The sequence below is a fragment of the Manis javanica genome, chromosome 5, assembly GCF_040802235.1.
Source record: "Manis javanica isolate MJ-LG chromosome 5, MJ_LKY, whole genome shotgun sequence".
Lineage (NCBI taxonomy): Eukaryota > Metazoa > Chordata > Mammalia > Pholidota > Manidae > Manis > Manis javanica.
In genome coordinates this window covers 107,588,581-107,613,083 of record NC_133160.1, presented here as the reverse complement: position 1 = coordinate 107,613,083, position 24,503 = coordinate 107,588,581, and the positions used below count along the sequence as shown (strand labels likewise).

Sequence of the window (24,503 nt, the reverse complement as noted above, 5' to 3'; positions counted from 1 at the left end):
ATAATGGGAATAACTTCTCAAGTTATACAGGGGAGTTTGGGGGTTATTTTAAATAAAATTGAAATCCCTGAGATATTTTTAAGTAAGAGTTTGACATGAACAGATGTGTTTGTTGTTTATTTTCTGGAAAGTGACTCTGGGAGTGTTTTGGAAAATGGAATGGAGAAGGGAAGACTTGGTATAAGAAAAGAGAAAAGGTGTTGGTATGACCTTCCAAAGGACTATAAGGAGGCAAGGAAAGAGATAATGGAGACATTCTAGGGTTTCAAAATGAAATTTATAGGATTTGATAGCTAGCTGGATATGAGAAGTAAAGGAATGGAAAGAATCAAAGACAACACTGAGTTTTCTAGCTCAGAATGGTAAAGCCATTAACTGACATGGTGAATATAAGAGAAGAAAGTTCAGGATGGGAGAGAATATACAAAAGAGACATATCTACATTTAGACATGGTCTGTGGGACACCAAAGTAGTAAAGATCCCTAGTTAGTCAGCAACCCAGATCTAGGATTCAGGAAAGATTAATATTCAGGTAGTGGCTGGAAGTTCATCTATACATGCCATTAATGGCAGTCCCCTTCTGGAAAAAGGTGAGACTGGAGAACCCCTAAGTTCCCTTGTTCTCTAAGATCTATAATGTAAGAATACTTTATAGATCTCATTCTCAGGGAGCCAAGAGCAAAACAAACGCAGCAAAACTCAATCAAGATGGAAATTTAACGGGCAATAAAGATCTATCAGTACAACGAAATGGACGGCAACCAAAACAGTGGGCCCTTACACCACCTTTAAGATAAATATCCCCACTACCTATTTCCTATCAAGCAAATTCAGAAACAGAAACAGCAAACAATGTCATGGTATAAAATCCTAAGAAATACCAAGTTACTAATATATGAGATGCAGGTCAAGTCTTTATGCACCTGGTTCTCCATATCAATAGATAGTGTCAAATAATTTATTTGAGTTGTTCAAACTGTGAAATCACTTCTTTCTCCTCAAGAAGGAGAAGATTTAGTTAAACCTGAGATTAAAGAGGTGGATAAAAGTGCCCCTGGTCTGTGAAGGCCAGGAATTAGACACGCTGCTACTGTCACAGCAGGCACTCTTCAGACGTGATCCATTACAGGGATGTCTTCCATCAGATGCTAGCAAAGCTAATCCTTTTGCAAAGCATGACCGGTTCTTAAATTTGACTGTGGTGAATCCCAACCAGATTTCTATGCTATATGATTAGCTTTCAAAATACAAAATCACTTTTATAGTATATTAGGTTTAGGTTTATTATATTTAAATTTGCAAACAAAGATATAGATGCCTACAATGGCAGCTTGCCCTGGTCTCCCCTCATACTCATCTTGCAGAATAAAATGTCAGATAGTAGCAAGACAGAAATATATGGACTTTATTTATGACATAATGCTGTCAAATGATTTTCCACATCCTTAAAGAGAACCATTCAAATCTCCATCTCTGAAGAAAAAGAGCTATAATACGTCATCAGAACATTCTCATTGATACATAGCTTTTCAACTGAATGTCCCCAACTCTCAAGCCTTTCAGTACTGTGACAGCAGGCTGGAAATCCTGGAAGCTGACCTACCTTTTTGCAGTCAGATGAGGACTTCTCACCGGCCCTTGTGCTGAAAACGGTGGTCTGCAAAACAGGAAGATGGAAGACACATTAGAACTATGAAACTGTAACGATATTGACCCCACTTTTTTCATTTCCAATCCACAGTGGGCACCAATTTCGAAGAATCCATTGATTTCTCTGGGTTTTAAAAAGTGTCTACCCTTCACTGCTTCCACTGCCACCCTACCCAAGTTGGGACATTCATTATGGGACTACAATGATCCAGTGAGGTAAGGACTCTTACTTATCTTCATTTTGAAACAAGGTAACTGCAGCAGTTAGGTTAATTAGCAAAGATCACACACTTCAGAAAAAGATGAGGAATTCAAGCCAACCAGTCTGACCCCAGAGCCCACCCTCTTGGCCACATGTGGTGCTCTCTTTATCTTGAAGAGGTATGTGCAAATGTCAAATTCCAAAATCTTTCAAATGGACCCTGTTATTAGTCCAAGTGATAAAGTGGAGCTTTTCCCCATTTAAGACACATGTGCATCTGAGCAGCCACACCAGGCCTTACCACCTCATCTCCACTTTCCTTAGCACACTCATTCTCCCTGTGATTTACATTTTACATATTTGTGTGTATATTTTCTTGGCCTCATGATCCACTAAAAAGGCACTTTGGTATGGAAGGCCAGTTGGGATTTACATGCAAGTTTGGTCCTTTTGGATTATCCTATGAAGAGTTAAACGGTCAGCTACCTAGACTGGTTTTGAAATTTTTTTCAGTACATTCTACATTTTATTTACAAAAATAATATATATTCTTAATGAGTCCATGTGTGTTTATCCTTCCATAGTTTCTCTATGCATGTGCCAATATATATTATGCTACATGTAATTACAAATTAATTATATGTATTGCTTTACATATGCACATACAGAAGTTTCATTCTTTCTAGAGATCACACCATCCTACTTTAGAAGATGTTATCAACATCATTCCAGGTCAGTTCATATAGATTGAGTCAATCTTCTCAACAGCTGTGTAACACTCCGCAGTATGGGTATACCACACTTTCCGTATGCTTTCCTTTACTGTGGACACCGGTGGTTTACAGGTTTGGGTTCTTCTGTTCTTGTTTGTTTACTTTGTTTGATGTTACAAACTATGCTACAATAAACATCCTTGTGTATGTATACAATATATACATGCATATATATAATGTATGTGTGTATGCATAATGTTATTTGGGTTGAGTAGGGTCAAAAGAAGTAAATGTATAACAAATAAAAACATTGGAGTGGCTTAAAAATCTTACATGTATATAAACTTTCTCCCATTCTCTCCTCATATAAAATATTTACCACCACACATAGGGTTTTGTTTTGGGTCAGGCACTTTAAAAAGTTAAGAATCTAAGCCAGTGCATATTCTGGCCCAAAATAATATGCAGTATTAAAAGACAGAAAATACAGGTGTGTGTGTGTGTGTGTATGTGTACACACACACACACACACACACACAAAATTAAGTTCAAGGTTTAGGGTGATGTCGTCTTTAAAATTTGGTTTGCTGGCAGTTTTTAAAGCATGTTTTTATTTTTTTTGTGAAGAAAGTGATAAAAGTCATCCAGAAAGTTTGAACTAAAAGGGGAAGGGGAAGAGGGGTGGAAGAAAAGAGGAAAAACAAAAATCGAAAAAGAAAACAAGATGAAAACAGACATGGCAGAATACAAAGAAAAGGAAGAAAATGGCTCCCATAAAGAGACAGCCATCTATGCTCAAAGGGAATTAGGGCCTGTGACTCATTCTTATTATAATCAATCCCACTGACTTAGATTCAACCCTGACACACAGCAGCCCCCACTGACAAGAGTGGGGACAGATCTGGAAGCTCCATGCCACCCTGTCCTGTGCTACTGCCAGGCGTATTTCTGCACTCCTTGGGGATGTAAGATACTCTTGTTTACTGTTCAAAGATAGGGCCAGTAAGGAGAGAGAGAGAGAGAGAGAGAAGCCAAACGAACAAGCAGCTCTCAGCATGCTACAGGGAACCTCTCTGCCTACAGTCTTCCCACCCACGCCTTCCTCGTGACCTTTCATCTTCTTCACACATTTGGACACAGGAGCACCGCGTCATGAGAGAGGTCTCAATGTTCACGCTCAGATTTCTGCTCCAAGAACATAAAGACCCAATAAGACTTGGCCATTGATGCTACAGCCTCATTACCTACCCCAGTGCCTGGCACAAAAAGGTTATCCAGTAAATATGCATTGAGTAGATGCAAAAAAAATGACACCAGGTGAAACTTCAGTCCTTATCCCAGGACAGTTTTGGGAGGACAATGCTAGAAGATCAGCCTCAAATATAATATCATTACCAAGTGAAGCCCAAGGAGAGAGGAAGGGAGAGGGATTAAAAGACTCCCAAATGATAGTAAAATCCATTTTCTCTCTATTTAGCATATTTCTATTGTCTATTATCCACCTGGTTTGGTTAAATTGATTTTTCAGTGTCGACCCTGTGAGTATTTGGAGCTGAGAAACTCTGTTGTGGGGCAGAGGCATGCTGTGCTGCACAGTGTGCCTGACCTCTACCCACCAGGTGATAGCAGCACACACCCCCAGCCTCATTCCTGACAATCAAGAATGTCTCCAGATACTGCCAAAGGTCCACTCTGGGTGGGGGTTGGGGGGCAAGATCACCCCTACTTAGGAACCACTGGTCTAAACTTGAAAGAAGCTAGTTATGGGAATGGTCCTGATTCCCTGGCTAGTGCAACTCAATTTTTTCCAAGAAATAGAAATCTAATGGTGGGAACTTCTCTTCCTGTCCTTGATTTTGAGTCTCATTTTTGAAGTCAAAATCTGGGGAGGACCCAGATTCCAGCTACTGAAGACTCCATGTGGGGGCAACTTGAGAGACTCTAATTGCATTTTAACCAAGTTTAAGATACACCACTAGGGAGAGTAAATTAAAGAACATGCCTAAGAATTCAGACATTAGTGCTATAGCCCCAGGGAAAATGATCTTCAAAATTAAACGATACCTTCAACCTTCCAGAACAGTCTCAGGTGACCTGAGAAACATGTTTGGAGGAGAAATGAGAGTCAGAGATGGGTGAAATTGGTTTCACTAAAAAAATTAATACAAGTAGTTCTAAATGTTACGTTTGTAGAAAGGAACCACTTGAGCCAGAGGACAAAAGTACAGTGAAATCTCAGTACCTGGAATGAGGGTGAAAGAGGTATGGCATGGGTCAGTGAGAGTCTGTAGCCTTAATTTGGCCATTTTCTAAGGGGATTTTACTTAAACGGTTGGTCGGGCTCATTTCACTGCTGTCGAAAGACTTTAACTGGCATTCAAGTTTCCTAATTGCAGCTATTGTGAATGACTTTGGGTGGGATTTCTAAACCTTACAATAACATGTTCACTCTAATTACTGAAAATGAAAGACTCAAAACATGGAGACTTATTCATGCTGTGACCTTCTTGATTGTTGCATCAATATTTTTCTACTAAAGGAAACTCCTAATGAGTCCCCTCCACCACAGTTTGCATGATGGTGTGTTTGTCACAGGAGCACAAGCACAATGAAGCACGATGACTTTCCTAGAGCACCAACTTCTAACCCTGTTTGCAGGGTGACCAGCATGGGGTACATAGCACTGTACATGGTCAGTTACAGCAATTTCCCAAAATGAATCAAGAAAGGTGAGGCCCTACTGGTGACCATTTATATACTGATACCTAGAATTTCACTTATTAGGGCAATGTTTTCCACATTAAGGCTTTGAATCATAACAGACAAACCTTCGAGGGATGCTGAAGTATAAGAGTCACTGCAAAGGGGAAAACTAGAAATTTCATGTCTTGTAACCTTTGGTCTGTTATACAGTAAAGGGAATAAGTTTATCAGATCCTCTCCAACTGGCAGACTCTTTACTTTGGGTTTTTTTTTTTCCTAAAGTAGATTTTGATGGGAAAGAAACTAACATAATGTGGACTTTTGACCCTCATGGCAATGGGAAAAGATCTAAAGACACAGGTCACACTGGGCTCCCTAAAACGCAGACCATGAGACCGAGATTAGCACCCAGCTTTAATATGGAGTGTTCTCCGTAGCTCCCCTTGTGGAAGGAAAGGGAAGGGGCAGGACTGAACAGAGGAAGAGGCTGGGCTGCGATGCAAACTTGACAAAGGTCTCAGTCAACCAACTGAGCAGCTCGGGGGATGGGAGCGACGTGTCCCATGCTGGGCCAAACGAAGGGCTGCCCAGGAAGGAAGCATGGCCCTGGGCAAGATGTTTTTTAGGTAAGGGCCATTTCTTGATAGGGCTAACAGCTGAGGGTGGTTGGCCAATGGCACTGCTAGCACCAAGGAGGTCTGTATGGAGCACTGCTGTGTCCACTACACTATACTTTGACACAGTTTTGCCAAGAGCAGATAGTGGCTGTCACTGATTTACTCTAGTTGACCATGACCCCTTATTAGATCTTAGAAGTTTGCTGGTCTCTTTTAAGAGTCATTGGACAAACAAACAAATGGAACCACTTGCTCAAGAGTCTGGGCACTTAATTCTTGTCCCTTCTTAACAGACCTCCTTGTGAGCTTAGGATGGACTGCTGGCCTTGAGGTCTTGAATTTTTCATTATGAAATGAGGAAACCCATATACATGTCCTCTGAGGTCATGAAAGGCCTGGTTATGAAGAAAATGGGCCTCATTTTATCAGGCACATTGTTTGCAGACCAGTAAGTATAGTGCCTACTTTTGTCCTTGATCCTCTGAGGAAAGAGCTTGACTGAATAACATGGTCATCTCTTGAATATCTACAGAAGTAAAGAGAGTTTTAGATGATCCACTGAAGCATAACTTATAAAATGTCTTCCCATCTGACTTGAGACACATTAAGCAATGGATAACTTAGATGCCTGAAATGCTTAAAAGTGTCTTCCTTAAATCAACACTAAGAAACATTTGTAGAAATATTCCAAGTGAATAGCAAGGAAAAACAACTCAGAAGGAAGAGTGCGTTGGGTGAAAAACTGACAATGATGAGGCCTTGGTCACAGAACCCAGATGGAAGATCAGACTAATGGTTCACCAGCCCAGCCTACAAAAAGAAACTTCCAGAAGGGCAGCTGCTCATCCTCTTCTAACTGATAGGAGTGTATTGCAAAGCAATTGAACACTGAAAAGAGACTCCATATGTTCTACACTCCTTTTTAAGGGAGAGTTTACCTCTGAGAGTTATTACAATGGTGTTTTATTCCCACTAGTTAGGTTTAGAAAAAGATATATATATATATATGCTACCTCTACTGAGCCAATTCCTGCCATGTAATGCCTATAATTGAGATTTATATTTTAAAAGCAGCAAACATATGATACTTCTTTGATTAATTTGGAAGAAAGTAGAGTGCAAGAGGATTGCTTAGGTATTAGATTATTAAAATTGAGAAACTGAGAATCTGAATGTCTGAGATAGATGGTAATGTTATGAAATTTTATTTCAAGCATCAGTTACTCCTTTGTGTATGTTTCACTCTTAGCCAGACACCACCAAACGGGTCAAATAGTTTAGATAAATGGTCAAATACAGCTGAAAGTTAAGAAACATTGAAAGGAATGATGCCTACATAAAGCAGCTCCATTTGATACCTGTAATTTGCACCCCCACAGACATACTTGATGATTTCTCACTCATTGGAAGATGTCAGGACTAGATCTACTCATATTCCTAACAATTTGGAAGTCTCTTACACTGGGATTGATGGGTCCCAACAGTGCATGCTACTTGAACGCTTTCTCAGACATTTTATCAGACTGATTTTAGAATTTCTAGACAAAGTATGAATTTCCATTTGGTCTTCATACTTTAGTACACTAATATTGATACTTGTACACCGAAAATAGTGGTATGTCCTCCAGGCAAAGTGTGGCATTCATATATATATATATATATATATATATATATATATATATATATATATATATATATATATATATTTTAAAATTGCATAATTATTAAAATATCGTAATAGAAAAAGATTAAACCTCTGAATAAATGATGAAATTACAGTGTTTTCTTGTAGTCCATGAATACTTAAAATTTCAATTAACCAAGTGAAAAGCCATTGAATGTGCCAGCAGGATTTATATTCCAGACTAATGACCATCATCTGCATCCTATTTAGCTAATGAATGCTTGGAACACTTGTGGATAATTAAGGGAAAGCTGATGGGAGGAAATTCGAACCATGGAAAGATCAAATCTATTTATGTTCACATTTAAAACTAAATATATCTTATAGTTCACTCAATCAAGGCATAAGGTCTGTTCACTTGGGATAAGACAGATATTCATGAGTTAAGTAGGCAGGTTAGCTCCCAAAACATGAAATTTATTCCTCATGCATTCATTCAACAAACATTTACTGAACACCTACCATTTGCCTCTGCCCTTGTACATCAACACAACAGTACCATGATTTCCCTAATGTTTTTCCCACTACTTTCCCCCCTCTAGCTTAATTAAGTTTATAGCTCTCGTTTTCACTTTACCCAAGTAACTACCATCTACCCATCTGTCATGACAGCCACAGCATAGCTGCAAACCAGGAACATGACAGCACAGTACAGGGCGTTCCACAGGGCACCTGGATTTTTCTGAGACCTGGCAGAGCACCTCAGGGGTGGGGCCCAGACTCATGAATACATGGGAATCTCCTGGGAGGAAGACCAATGACTGTTAGAGGGAAGATAACACCTCATAATCAGGGGTAGTCAGAATAGGAATGAGCACAGTGCAGTTCTGAATTTCACTGAATAGTTTACCAGACATCTCATTCAACTGTTATTATCCATGTAAGCAGGGTACACCTTAAAACCTCCCCACCATAATCTCCAACAAGCTTGTGTTTAACAAAAGTGGTGCTTCAAGGACCTACAGTCCTAAGATTTATGTCAGTGTTGAAAATGGCACGCCTGCTGGCAGGCATGTTGTGGGACTTCACTGAGTTCCACTGCAACATGGGACAATAGCTAAGGGGCTGATATACCTTGTCAGGTGGCAGATAGACTATATTGGGCATCTTCCCATGTCAGAAGGGTACCAATATGCCATGACGTGTGTGGACACAGCTACTGCACTTCTGGTTGCTTTTCCTACACATTGTGCAGACCAACAGATGACCAAAAGGGGCCTGGGGCATCTCTTTGCAGCCTATGACCGACCACAGGTAATTGAGAGTGATAAAGGCACCCACTTCACTGGACATGCACTATAAGAATGGGTGCAACAGTTAGGAATCAAATGGAAGTTTCATGTGCCAAAAAATCCTACTGCAGCAGGCATGATAGAGAGGTACAATGGTTTGTTAAAATCTGGACTGAAGTCAGACACCAATAGTCTATGGGGATGGTCAGTCCACTTACAGACAATGCTACTGTTTGAATGAGAAACCCTGAAAAGGAGCCCTAAGCCCTGTAAACATGTTAACACATATTGCTGCCTCCCCTACACAACTGCAAGTATAAACCAAGGAGAAATAATATCTTGTTGCCAGCACCAACTGCACTAAACCCTAAGGACTCCATTGAATGGACATGGCCTTGGACATTTCGACACATGGACCATTGATGGCTGGTCCTCCTGGCACCTTGGGGACAAGGCCTGGAAGCTGGCCTCCTGTGTATTCCTGGAGTAACAGCAGAGTGGCCCCCAAAGATCATAGTAGTATATCCTGAACAGCCAAAAGGTAGGAGCACCTTACCAGGGAGTTTTGTTTTATCATTAAGGCCAGTGCATGTATCTCCAGTGGCACTATATATAGACAACCCCCACGGGGAGAGGGGTAAAGGTATGGTATACTAGACCTGGATGAGACCCCCTTCCTACTACAGTCCTATCACAGGACCACTCTCTTGCATGCATCCTACCTAATGGACAAGATTTGCTTATGTTGGTGTCATTAAAATGTGTCTTTTCACCCTTCAGGTCTTTGTGGATTGGGCACACATCCTAGCAAAAACTGCTACTTGCTGGAGTATATGGAGTTCCCTATCTGTACCACTAGTGTGAGTTATGAACTCATCTGAGTAGAACTGATTTTGAATATAGCTGAAATAACCTCCTCAGGCTTAAAGATTATTATAATTTTTGTTTCCTGTATCACAATTTTGTTGTATCAAAATTTCTGTTACTATCTCTATGCTGTCATCATCCTCTATTGCTGTTTTGGAATCTGGTTACAATGCTTTAGCTTTCTTGCACAGGGACCATTGAGGAAGATTGAGAGCATGTAGGTAGTAGTGAGGTGAGAATCCTGGAGGCATGGAGTGTTGGGAAAATTGAAGTTCCTATGGCCAGGATCCTCTCCTGAACCTAAACTACTTGATGATGTAATTGGCCTACTGCTAGGCTACTGCTTCCACACCCACAAGCAATGAACTATTACTGACTGAGTCACTATATATATAGAGCTCTGCCCAGTGCTCTGAACAAAGGCAGAGACAGAGGAAGATTACAGACCTGCAGACTGTTGGATGTAGACATTATTCTAGTGCTCTACCCATCACCAAGAGAACAAGCCAGGTAATAAACCCTTTTACCCCAAGAATGTTCCATTGTCATTCCTCAGTCTCACTGAATCCATAGTGAACTTGCCTGGGGCTGAAACCCATTGGCAAGACAACTAATAAGTGGTCAAACCAAGTCTCAAATCATTGGCCTTTAGAAGTACTTCTGTGTTATGAGAATTGTACTTGGGATCATCAGAGCACAACATAAAAATCGTTTAAAAACTAACAATGTGAGGTCCCTGTAATCTGACAATATCAGTGTCAAAGGTTCTTTGCTAATAGATAAACATTTATTTCTTCTTATGCAGCATCATTTATAAAAGCTAAAGAGACTGCATGAATGGTTAATTTTACAGAAGAGATAAAAACAGCTCCCTTCAAAAGGCTACGTGAAAGAGACTGAGATGTGGTTATAGACAAAGTCCAAATACAAATTTAAGGTTGGCAGCAACTGTGAACCCTAGGAAGAGAGTACTGTTGGGAGAAGAGGTATTTAGTACCGTTTTCCACTTCATGCAGGGAATGGATCTTTACTGTTTCCACCTGGTTAGTACTGTTTCCACAGGAAGCTCTGAATCTGCAGGGAGCAAAAGGAACTCTGCGGTTCACAAACTGCACACAGGTAAAATAATAGGACCCAGGGATGCTGTCCACAAATAGCCCCCACCAAACATGCCACAAGAAGGATGAACGCCCTGCTTCAGCTGCACCCTCACACCCCTGATCCTAGCACCCTAGCAAGGAGGGTCTTGTGAAACCAGTGAGACACTGCTTTGGGGCAGGGGGAAGAGCAGCTGTCAGAACACATTTCATGCACTTCACATCAGTAATTGAATGTGGCCAATTAGTGCCAGGAGGAGAGAGCAGAGCAACAAAGAAGTCTCAGAAGACACAACAAAATGCAACATACTGGGACAAAAGGCACTGAGTGGTGTCCAGTTTGTCCTACAAAGCTGCAGCCCCAACCCCCTAAAGCCATCAACTTAATGTAATGAGGTTAGAGGCCCCTATGCAGGGTTGTCCCATTGCTTTCTCCAGAGCAGAGTGTCCTAATCTGCAATGGTAAGGGCTGCAAGGAAGAGGGGTTAAAGTAATTGAGGCAAATAACAGGGGCAAAATATTCCTGTACATTTTCATATTCAAAAGAATAGTGAGGAAACACTACTAAAATTCTATGTCTATTAGCGTCTATAATTTTTTAGTCAACAGCTGTGGTACTTTAAAAAATAGAACCACATTGATTATTTTCAAAGATTACTACTCAGTATTTGTGAATTTAGATCCTTAAGCTCTCTCCAAATCTCTACTGTACCTTGTACACCCCACTTTGATGGACCTTGTCACAGGTGGCTCATCTTTTGCTTTGCACTGTAAAGCTTGTCTAGGCCAGAGGCCAACTGTTCATCATCTGTGTACCCTTTACTTTAGCACAGTGGTGGGCATAGGGATGAGGACACAGTGGGGACTTCGTTAGTGTTTGCTGAACGTGTAGTGAATGCGCTAAGAGAGATGAGAGGGAGGGAAAAGAAAGAAGCAAAATATCCTGATACTCTGGGGAAGGAAGTACAAAGGGAGGGAGGGAGGGAATAAAGGAAGAGTAAGGACAATGTGGGAACCACACACTATAGCAGGATGAGTGTCAGGAGTCGGACTGTGTCCCCCAAACAGACATATTAATGTCCGACCCCCTGGTACCCATGAATGTGACCTTATTTAGAAATAGAATTGGACCAGACATGCACAGAGGGGTGATGGGGTGAAGGCAGACATGTGATGCTGGAGGCAGAGATGGGACAGATGCAGACACAGACAAAAGAACACTAAGGACTGCAGGCCAGAGGCTGCAAAGAGGCAAGGAGAGATTCCACCCAGCCTCAGAGGAGGGCATGGCCCTGCTGACACCTTGATCTTGGACTTGCAGCCTCCAGAACTGTGACACAATAGATTTCTATTGTTTTAAGCCACCCAGTTTTTATGGTGTCCCTGGAAAATTAATACATAGGTATGTGCCAGGGGTCTCTACCTACTTACCACCTATTATAGTGGTTGACAGATTTTCCCTGTGGAGGTACAGAGTGTAAATATTTTAGGCTTTTTGGGCCACAAGGTCTCTGTCACAACAATTCAGCTCCATCACTGTAGCATGAAAGAGTCCCAGTCAACACATAAAGGGTAAGTGTGGCTGTGTTCCCATACAACTTTATTTTAGAGACATTGAAATTTGAATAATTTTCATGTGTCATGAAATATTCTTCTTCTTTTGCTTTTTTCCCAACTATGTAAAAATGTGAAAACCCCACTTAGTTTGCAGGTCATACAAAAACAGGCAGTGGGCCAGGTTTGTCCTGCCAGCTATAGTTTGTCTACCTCTGGGTACAGATTTAAGAATTAGGAACACCTGGCTCTTGTCCTGATTTCCTTAATTATTCTTGTAAACTTGATTAAATCACGTGATCTTAAGAGCATCATAAACTTTTTCTTACCCACCTGGAAAGTTATTATGAGACTGAGATGAAAATCATATACTCTATAATACTTTGTACATAGTAACGGTATTGATACCTAGACACACACTGTCTCACTCTTCAGAAACAGGTATTAACACTAAGTCAGGGTGATGATCAGCTGACTCTGAGTCATGGTGCCAGGGCAGGGTGGGAAAGCACACAGAGCCCCTTCTATCACCTGCATCTTCTGAGGGACCAGAGAAGAGGACAGGCAGGCGCATACCATGCACTAAGCTGTGGGCCGTCTGAGGACTTTTGAGGCAAACAGCAACTCTAAGGCAAATGTTCCTTGTCTTTAGTCACATCTGACCTTGCACTGACCAGCATCAGAATTCTTGATGCTGGACCAAAAATTTCTTCTTTTAGGGAAAATTCTGGACTAGGAACTGGCCTGCTACTGAGAGGCTGGACTGTAACTCAGTTTCCTAGATCATCATTCTAAACAAACATCCATCATTCACTAAAGCACCTTTGGCCACCCTGAGCCCATTTCTGTGGTGCCAACAGCTGACAAAGCCATAAATATTACCCTGCATGCAGTACTGGCTTCACAGTCACCTCCATAAGGAACTGGAACTTTGCCACCATGCTCTGCAGGGGCTGGACTTGAGCTGACAGCTCCAGATTTTCAGGTCTGGCACAAGGTAAACCCAAAGAAAGTACCAAGGAATAAGGAAGATAGTTCACAGGAGGACATGATTATTTTGCTTATCCTGCAGAAAGGCTGCAGACCTCCCTCGAGCTGAGTTATGCCCTTGAGGAGGTAAAAGCAGAGTCTTCCAAATAACTAGCATAACCCACCATGGTCCTAAGTCCTTAGAAAATAAGTATTTCACTCCATATTAACTACTTCAATTATGCCTCAGTCCCAAGACTGCATTTCCTTAATGGAAACAGAAGTTTTGTCAATAAACTTATTCTCAGTTCCTGACAGCACATACTCATGTTTGAAGGGAACAGAAGAGAGTCACATCCTTAGCTGACTCCTGGCCGCCACCAATATGCAGAGGCTCCTCGTTCCTGTGGCCTTCCTGACCCTCCCCACCTCTGCCCTGCACGTCACCAACTGCCTTCCAAAGAACCGAAGAGAGCCATGGTTATTGACTATCTCTTGGCAACCTGACACCCTTCTTCCAAAAGACACTCACATAAGAGTATGGCCAAAGGTATCCCCTCTTGGAGCAGGGTAGCTTAATGGAAAAGGCACTGGCTCAAATCCCAGCTCTGACCCTTGTTACACAGCCTGGGACTCATCAATTACATTCCCTGAGCCTCAACTCCTTACCTGTAAAATGGGAGCAAGACCATTTACCTCAGAGGACTTTGTAAGAATTTAAAAGTACATATGCTTAATAAACTGTAGCTATTATTATTACTTTTAAGAGTTTTGGACTTCTTCTCCACACTTACTCTACAGACTTCACAAATGCCTTTTTACAGGGATATATCTGTGCCACTGGAGCCCATAACAGTGGATGGGGAAGCAAGGAAAAAGCTACAAATCTACTTGACGTTCAGGTTTTAGAAGAGCAAGTGCTGGGAAGAAGGAGAAGCGACTGGCTTTTTTCTCCCTCAAATAATCTTGACGTAAGTATATACTGGCAAATCCTCATGCTCTGGTTAAACTAGGTGGATAATGACTTATGCTGTGAACACTGTACAGCACCTAAAAGGATGAACTATCGCTTTCAACACACACATACACACGTACACACACTCTCACACACAGACACACACAATCATGCCTGCAAGTCTGAATTACAGAGAAAACATTCCAGGAGCATCCATAGCTCACCCTCCAGAAAAGCATGATCTGTCCTGCAGCAAGAGGGAGAATATAATCAGGAAAAAAATTTTTTTGACTTGAAAAACTATGTCAGCTAGATAAAACAATGAAAAGCATATCATATTGATACACAGTTATTTTGAGAGAATTAAGAAGAACATTAGTCCCAAGCCTAGCTGTAGGCATATGATAATAAGGTTCCTTTCTTCAAACTTCTCAGAAAAGATGGGATGAAGTTGATAACCAGCCTTGGGCAATAAAGGTGAAGGAGCTCAACCCTTGGAGGGATTCTAACTGGTGGAGTAGCAAGAGTATCTTTGAACATAAGATTTTAACACAATGTCTTTCTCTTTTTCTTTTTCATAGCAATTCTATGTATTAATATATACTTAAACAGAACCATCTTTAAAAAAAAATACCTACTAAGTCAATTTGCAACACAAGCTGATGAAATACTAACTTGCCAATTTGGTGTGTGGGAGGAGGGGAGGGAGGAGGTCAAGAAAGACATTTTCATCATTATTGGATATTACACATCACTTAAAGGGGTAAACAACAAGAAAGGCGGTTGCAAGGCCCATGTGGATGGGCTCCTGTTTAAAAGCCCAACACTGTCATTAATAAATGAATGGTGATGTGCCATTATCTTAGACACCGTAAGTGATGGTTTGACAGAAAAATCAATGGCTATACAATTTAACCACACACTAGAAATAAAAATAAAATATCTACCTTGCTATAAGAACATTTCATAACTAGAGCACTGACAGATACAGTCCTTACCCTATTTCTAAACTGCTGCATCTTCATTTCTTCAGAGAGCTTATTCTGTGTTCCACCTGCATAAGCTCTCCAAGTGAAAGGCTAATAAGAGATGATTAAAGTGTCCCCAGGGTTGAGGAAATCCCATGCTTCACTTTTTTTTTTTTTTTTTTCATTTCTTTCCAACTGCCCTGGGCCCATTTATTCAACAAACATTACTGAGCACTTATGTTACAAGCATTAGTCTGGGTTCTGTTGGGATTATATTGATGAATGAGATACGACACATGCCCTGAACAGATGACCAGCAAAGCTGGGAAGCTTCCCAAATTCTTTGGAGCAGTTCTACCGGGTCCTGACCCTACTTTTCTTCTCTTCCATGTCCTCCATCCTTCCTGTGTGATCTTTTTCTTTGTGCCACTTCTATACCTTGTATATATTTCTATAATAACCTTTTTCACATTATATTGCATTTATTTGATTATGTCCCTTGCCCCAGGGAACTCTTGGGAAGCAGAGGCCATGCCATACTCATATTCCTATTCTAAATGTCACAATGGCTCATACAAAGATTTTATTAAATTTGTTGAATATGAACTTAATCCATCCATTCCTATGGCTTCATCTACTGTCTATATGATCATCACTCTAAATGTGTATGTTCATCCCTGATCTCCCTCCCAAGCTTCAAATTCATTATTTCCAATTATCTATTAAATATCCCCACTGGAATGTCCCACAGGGATCTATGACTTGACTTGTCCAAAACTGAACACCGTATTCCCCTACTGCAAATCTGTCTCCAATTATTCATACCTTCATTAATAGTGAGACTACCTTTTCCCTCTTTCAGCCACAAATCTCAGTGTCTTCTTTGACTCTTCTCTCTTCAACAAGAGTATATTAAGGATACTTGAAGCCATAGTTATGCATGAGAGTGCCTAGGAAAATGTATAATCCTAAGAAATAAGGGACTGGGACAGACCCCAAGGAGTACTAATACTCATTAAGATGAAGAGAAAGAAGAATCGGCTATGGAAATTAAGAAAAAGCAGCCAGAGGAGCAGAAGAACCAGGGTGTTGTCACAGAACAACATTTCCTCAAGGAAACTCACCCCGATCTCCCAAATCAGGACTAGAACACCCTTCTGTGTGCTCCCACCTCAGACCATACCACTCCCTATCGGGTACCACCACACTACACTTCAACTGCCTACTTGTCTGCAACACGCATAGATTATTAGTTCCTCAAAGGCAGGGACTATGTCTTACTGATAGCATATAGCACAGTGTGTGACACACACTTAGTGTTCAATAAATATCTGTTAAACAATTGGAGAGATGAATGATTAAGTAAATGTGTGAAATGCAGGTAAGAAATCGTGTAAGAATTGAAATATGCCCCTGAATTTTAGTATTCAGGAAGATACTGGGTGACTGTTCTTGTGTTTTACCACACATACCCACATAATTCTCATTGGTTTCACAACAGAAGGTTCAAGAATTTGAGACAAAATGAAAAGCCACATGGTATCACTTGGCCTTTCTTCCCAGAGTGATCACTGCAAGACGGATGGATGGCTCTGAATAGGTGCAAATAGGTTCATACAATCATTTCAATATATAATAATATAATATATAATATTCATTATATATATAATATATAATAAGTCATTACCTCCCTTAAGGGAGGGAAAGTTAAATATATCATTTTTAGATTGCTGCAGCAAATAGTATTCTCTTTAAGCCAAGGGAACTTCAAACAATTGTGATGAACTCATCTCTTAGTGATCTTGAATTTTTGGCTTTTATATCCTGTACATGTTATAGTCCTATGCCCTCTATTCAAGGAATCATTGCAAAATAGGACAACCGATTATTTATCATAAGACCCTAAGTTGCTGACATAAAAGGAGTATTTTGATGATAAATTCCTAGACAAATGAGACGAACACAACCTCTGACAGATTATTAATGTTTTGTTTTTAGATTTACAAATGAGAACTTGAAATAAAGAGAATGGGAAAACAGGAAACATAAGTACAGCCTGTAGACAACAAATGCCCTTCAAGACATGAGGTGGGGAATTAGAAGAGAATGCATTTCAGCAATTTCTGAGAGTTGCTGGGAATTGAAAATTTAGCTCCCCCGGGGCCTATGTCAACAATGATGATCAGCAAACTGCCTTCTCCCCACTTAGACCTCCTTTACTTTATCACTGAGTGCTATCTGCACACAGGGGACTGCCTGAGCAAGGATGTGTGAAAGGAATTTGCTCTTTGTTTCTCAGCCTTGCCCCTCTGGTAGTTAAGGAAGGTTGACTAAATCCTTCCTATTAGCTACATCTTGTATACAGCCTGCATCTCTAGGACACTTGTGAACGCTGATTGCAACCATGTTCCAAAGTTGACTAACCAGCTTTTCTGTAAGAAAATACTTTTGGGGAAAATACCTTTTTTTTTTTAATTCCAGGCATTTGAAAACTATTTCCTAGAGCAGTCTGCCAGAAAACTAAAGGAATCCAAATGGCCTAAATGACATGTGCTGTGGCCCGCGGGGCCTTGTGCAGAGCACTGGAGCCGCTGGCCCAGAGACACAAATCATGTATCAGAAACATCCATCCTTCTCATCACAAAGATTGAGGCTAGAGTTCAGAAAAACCATTTCTATATTGTTTAATTGGAGATCTCAACATTTTTAACTGCACACTGTTTAAGGAGGGCTAAGTTCTTTGGGCTGGTGTTAAAGAGAAGTGGTGTACCCTAATATATCAATGTAATATGGTAAGAAAAGTATAAGATTTGTAGTCATAATATATAAATAGACTGTTTTGAACAGTAACCCATACTAACAGTATAACTTTGAACAAGTTATTTCACTTTCTGGGCCTCATTTCCTTGACTATAGAACAGAAACATTAAAAACTCACTTTATAGCTTGATGAGGATTAATTATGATCACAGATACATAGCACATAGCTTAGACACCTGGTGGATATTCAATAAATACTGCTCTGTCTTCTACTCTGAGTTCCTTTAAAAAATTAGACCAGGAAAGAAAGTTTACTTGCCAAGCAACTTTTAACACAGTACTGAGTTCTAATAAACTAGGATGGATGTGCCATAATTATCAAATATAGTATTTTATTATACAGAAGACACTGATTACAAAGCATCACTAAAAAAGAAAAAGTGCTACGAATTATAATTGCATGCTGCCATTGCCTATAAGCATCATAATTTCAGAAAAGTTAAAATATGAAAATACACACATATTTTCATATAATTAATGAAATACAGTAAATGTCTATATTCCAGATTAAGCTTGGAGATAGAATCAAGAGGCAGAAAACAAAGAATTCCATGTTTCCTTCTGTGGCTTAAGCTCTTTATTTAGAGGAGAAAAAAAATCATGAAGGTGTAGGCCAAAGAGCTGACACAATTTCTCAGTTGGGAGCCTCTTTAACTACCAGTTTACCCAGTTACACAAGAACCTAGGTATGTCAAAACAGCCTTTGAGGGAAAAGGCAAATGGAAGAAGTAAAGAGTATTTTAGGAGACTTTACCACCTTTTTAAAGTCATAGTTAATTTCCACCTTTGTGTTTTTTATGTTTAAGTATTTAAAGTGTGTGGTTCTAAATCTATAAGGACTACATGGCAGCTCTGAGCCTCACGGACACCAAGCCAGAGCATTCCTGACCACTGTAAGGTGACCTACAGCGACATGTAGTGGCAGCTCCTTCAAACTACCACCAGGTGTCCCAGAGGGGTAGGACAAGTGCTCAGAATGACTAAGCAAAGTTCTCCTTTATCAAAGTGTGAGTAATGTCTCTATAATGCTGCCTGACAAAGGTCACTAAGAGATCTTCTGGAGGTCTTCTGTTAGAAGTGATGGCAGCTAATACCACTGCAATCTTTTATTCAGTTTGGTATTTTCTACGCATCCTTTATTCATTAATAGTATCAGAGCTAGAAGAGACCCTAGGGTTTATCTAATCCAATTCTCTCATTTGCAGATTATAAAACTGTGTTCACACATGTTAGTCCAAGGTCATACAGCTAGGTAAGTGATATGAGCATCCAGCGCGGAGTTGCTTATGTCAGGCTTGCCTGCTTTCATGCTCACTGCTTCTGTAAGCATACCGCACCCTAAAAGGCATGCCGGTGAGCGCCCAAACTGGGTAACACCACATGTAGACTGCCCCCTCTTATCTCTGACCCCCATGATGGATGGACTGGACTATATAAGGGACTGGACACAGAGCCCGGTGGCAAGTTTGTCCCAGAGGTCCCTGACACCAGACCACAGACGTGTGTTCTGAGGCTTGCTCCTGCTCCGTCATGGATTCATCACTCCACTGGAACTGTCTCTGCAGCATTGCCTTCCCCTTGGGAAAGACAAGAGGCTGACTGGGACAGCCTGGACCCGAACCATCCATCGTGAACGGTATGAGATGTATTGATCCATGATATGTGTGATTTTCAGATAAGCTTGATCCCCCCTTTGAGTGTTGTGTGAAAGGAAATTGCTAAATAAACTGTGTGATTGGTGCAGCCTTAAGGGTGTTGTGTTCATTGCTCCACTGCCCTGCAGATCCATACTTCCTGACCCACTCATGTAAGTAGGGGCAGACTCAGGCCTTGAACCAGGCCTCCCAACTCCAAATGCATCATTCTATCAATTAAATTACTTTGCTGTTCATAAAATGCACATTAGAGTATTGGCCATGCATATTTTCCAACACTTAATCATTGAGCATTTAACATGTGATAGAGTGTACTAAAAGGATATTGACAGTTCTATTAGAAAGTTTGAGATGAATTAGAGACTGATACATAAAAAAAACAAAGTTAGTGGAAACCAATAATTAACATTTATAAAGCTCTGAGTAGACTAACCTATTTTTTTGTAGGTACAGTTATTTGTATTTGTAGGTACAGTTATTCTCCCCATTTTATAGTCAAAGGAATTGAGGCATAGAGAGTTTTGTTATCTACTAACTCAAAAAAAAAACAACCTAAAAGTTACAAAGAAGAGTAAATGCAATTATAACACACTACAAAGTTCATAACTGTAAATTATAGTAACATAGACTCAATATATAAAACACAATTTTAGAACATAACCATTTTTGGAAGACAAGAGGGGAAGTCGGTGTTGAAGAATGGGGTCAGGGAGACAGAGAGAAGGGATGTAAGAAAACTAAGTCACTAGTTTCTGTAATAGAATCAATAGAGAATATCTAAATTGGAAAGTTAAGGCAAAATAAAAATATAAACAGATATTTACATGGAGGTAAATCCAGATGAAAATGAGTAAAGAGTTGAAGTGGTTGCCTATGAAGTGTAGGCTCAAGGATGGGGTGGGAAGGAATGGAATATTGCTGATCTTAACTATCAGGTTTTAGGACTATTTTATACTTTAAAATATATACATTTATACTACTATGACAAAATATAAAATCAAACATAAAAACTAATAACTAATAAAGGCAAATCACTAAAAAGATTGCTTTCAAATAAAGACGTTTTACAAGTATCTCTAAATAAACTTAAAAACGACATCTTGGCATCATGATCTTCTTAAGTCATTTGTGAAAGATGTAAAATATCAACCAGAATCCATCCTCAAATAAAGACCTTGTTCCTGTATTTAAAGGTGGGCAAATAATACACATTGGTATCTTTTAAGTTGCAGTCAAGTATCTGTGGATGCATGTATTGTTCTTTTTGATTCTCCTCCTTACCTGCATTTTAAATTAACCAACCGGATCCCAATCATGTTAGTATAATAGGAGTAGACACCGTGGTGTACCCCCCAGATGCCCTCTTCAGCACTGAGGCACACTCATTCTCCAAGCTGCTAGCGATTTCAGCTGAATCACTCTCTAGCAATGGCAAACCAAGACATGCCATCCAACCCAAGGTCACCAGCCCTTTTCCAATAATGGCCAACATGGTGGTGTAAGACTCAGCCCTCTTGACTCAAGATGGAAAAGGTCTGATGTGACATCCAGTTCCAGAGCTCCTCCGGGGACCATCATGTCAGAACTGCCCAATCCTGCTTCCTCTTCCCTCCTCCCTTCCACAGGGGCTGGCCCCATCCTGGTGACACTAGCCAATAAATTTCATGTACACAAATCTTCCATGTCAGTGTGTTTCTAGGGAATCTGACATAAGACAGCCAAATAAAAGCCCTTGTGCTATTCTACTAGATACACACTACTCTCATTATTTTGGTTTAAGAGACTTTAAAAATGAAGTCTCTTGACTCTTTTACCTTTTTTTTTAACTTTCCTTTTCAGAGAGTTTTAAGTGGTACATGCCATGTACCACTTCAATGATGAAATTTCTCTTCAAGATAAATCGTTGTTTGAATATCTGCTATACACAAGTACAGTGAAAAGTAAGGAGGGGTAAGGCAGAGAAGGCTCAATGGATAAGCGAATGAATAAGACAAGTTTTTTTCTTCCTGGATGAGTTCATAGTTTGGTAGGGAGATCAAAATGTACAACAATTGCTGTACAAGCTAGAATGTAACAAAGAAGTAAGAAGGGTTATAGAAGTTCAGAGAGAGGAGATGATTTTGTTGATTGTGTTTGGATGGTGATAGAGGAGAGGGAAGAGAGAAGAGCAGGCAAGTGAAGACTGTTACCATTTCTTGCTTCACCTGCTCCGGATCAGCTAGTCTTTCAACACTGGGTTGGAGTTTAGCACATGAAAAAGGTAGAAAACTAATTTCAGACAGAGGTAACAGGAGTAAAGGCTTAGAGGGGTAAACAGTGGCAGCAGTGCTTCGGGAACAGCTACTCGTCTGGCTGGACTGGAGCACTACATAAAAAAAAATTAGGGAAGGGAGGAGCCTATCGGAAAACATATCTTCTTGTTCTGCTTCACCCTCCGAATCAGGTGCTTTAGTCAGAGATTGTCACACATTTATGGAAATGTCCTAAGAAATGCTGGTTAAATTTTCACAAAGTTATCTTCTAATATTTCTAGAATTGTTTTCTGCATTCATTAAGATTTTCTTTTTCATAGAGAGTGCTTTGATGCTTTGATTGTGTACATTTCTAAGTTACTAATCCTTGTTTAAAGATCCTTGTAATTTAACTGCATGAAAGCAATTTAACTCTCTGCAAATAAGTATTCTTATTCACTGCCCTCCTCCTCATTTTACACTTTTACTACTTTGGTCTAAATTCATAACTGCCAGAAAACCATTTTCCAATTTTTGTTTGTAAGGTAATGAGGAAGAGTTGTATCCCCCTTTCATTCCTGATAATTAGTGGTCTCAGCAATCAATCTTTTTTAAAATTCCTAACCATGTTGTTAATAGTCTCAGCCATGTTGATTACATGAAGATGTCATGTTTATAACTTTGGACTTTGATACAACTCACACTTTCATAAACATGTCCCAAACAAACCTTTTCTATCCCTCAGTAGACTTTTGAACATACACTGCCTGGGGACCATTTCAGGTCATTTTGAGGTGGTGTTTCCAGCTGACTGTCACTTCCGCTGCAGCAGTGACACCACCTTGTCTGTGTCACAATACCTCCTATGTGTAATTATGTGAATACTTCATTTCTTTTTTTTGTCCCCTTGCTTTTAACCACAGTGAAACAAAAATAAATTCACTTATATGCTAAAATTAATAATAAATAGAGATCTCATCAAGATCCTGACATAAAAAGCAGACAAAGATAGGATGCCCACTCTAACTACTGTTTAATGTTATAATGAAAGTCAGTGCAATAGGAAAAGGAAACAAGATGAGAATAACAAACACTGGAAACAGAGACAAAAGTATCACTGTTTATAGACATGATAATCTGCTTAAAAATGTCAACAGCTCTAGGAACTAATAAGAGAATTTAGCAAAGCAAAACTAAGAGTCAGTGTAGAAAAATCAGCAGATTTCTTATATCCCAGACATTACACGAAATAGACAAATTCTAGGCATAAACCTAACAAGAAATGTTTCTGACCTATATGAAGTAAACAACTTAAATTCAATAAAGGTCATAAAAGAGTAATCAATGGAGATAAATAGCATGCTTCTGCATTAAAAAAAAAAAAGAAGCAAAATGTAGCTCTATAAAACTGACAAATCCCATCTTTCAGTTAGGACATCATGGGACCTAAGCTTGTCAATTGTGTGTTCATCAGGATAGAAAAAAATGGAAGAATGTGTATGAAATAAGATAAATTAATCAATGAAAATAGTTGTCTAAAAGGCTAGGAGTAATTAGGGTTATAGAATATATTTTAGCTCTCTAGCCATAACTCTCTATCCAACCCTATGACACCTTGAAACTTGGAAGTCCATTGCTTCTCTTTGATGCATATAACCTTGCACATTTTCAAGAATTCATTATGTCTGAAAATAGGCAATCATGCTAATTCAGAGCTAATCTATCCTATTTCAACAAAGCAATATAGGCAGGTATTCAGATGAAGACATAATTCACAAGAATAACCTATGTCTTAAAGCTATCATTATTTGAAATTTAGAGAAAAATTCATTGCTCTCCTCTAGAAAGAAAAGAATTTATAACTAGAGAAAAAATTAAACTCTATCCATACCAAGATGGGTATGAGTCATGTCTACATACAATGCAATTCTATGAAAACTTGAAATGAGACAAAAATGAAGACTTAGAGGAAGCAAGCCAAATGTAAGTGAATGATTAAATACACATACACTAAAGAGGGACACTAAACTATCTGAAGCATGGAACAAGTAGCAAAAAGACTGGACTGGCACACTCACTCTCCCAGCTGCTAGGGATTTCAGCTGAATCACTCTCTAGCAATGGCCAACCAAGACATGCCATCCGACACAAGGTCACCAGGCCTTTTCCAAGTTCCATGCAACATTGCAAACTTTGGTCTCTTGTTAGAAATCTTCCATTTCACCAAGGGAGAATCCAGGACTTTCAATTAATTACTTAAGTGAAGGGAGCAACCTGTTGCTATTCAAGGTTTCTATCTTGGGGAGATTCACCAGAAAGGTCAAGAAACATGTTATGATACATTTAGTCATTAACTTTACATTTTCACATCCAGTTATTCTTACCAGATTCCTTACTCACAGTATGTAGGAATAGGTTTCCAAACTCCATCATCAGAAATGTATGGAACCACCTAAACTGCCCAAAGGTAGAGTTTTAACTTCTTAAGCTTGGCTGAAAATAAAGGGAATACTATACCAATTCTCTCTTTAGAAATAACTGATAATTTCACTTAGAAAGTATTACAGAATAACAGATTGGCTGAA

At 39.7% G+C, this 24,503-nt stretch overlaps 1 protein-coding gene across 1 annotated transcript in view; it reads right to left on the bottom strand.

Moving 5' to 3' along the window:
* Positions 1-24,503, bottom strand: part of LOC140849731 (uncharacterized) — a 264,604-nt gene that overhangs the window by 6,566 nt on the left and 233,535 nt on the right. Inside the window, exon 5 of the mRNA XM_073238073.1 lies at positions 1,605-1,658. Within this exon, the coding sequence (XP_073094174.1) occupies positions 1,605-1,658 (54 nt within the window). The remainder of the gene's footprint in view (positions 1-1,604; positions 1,659-24,503) is intronic.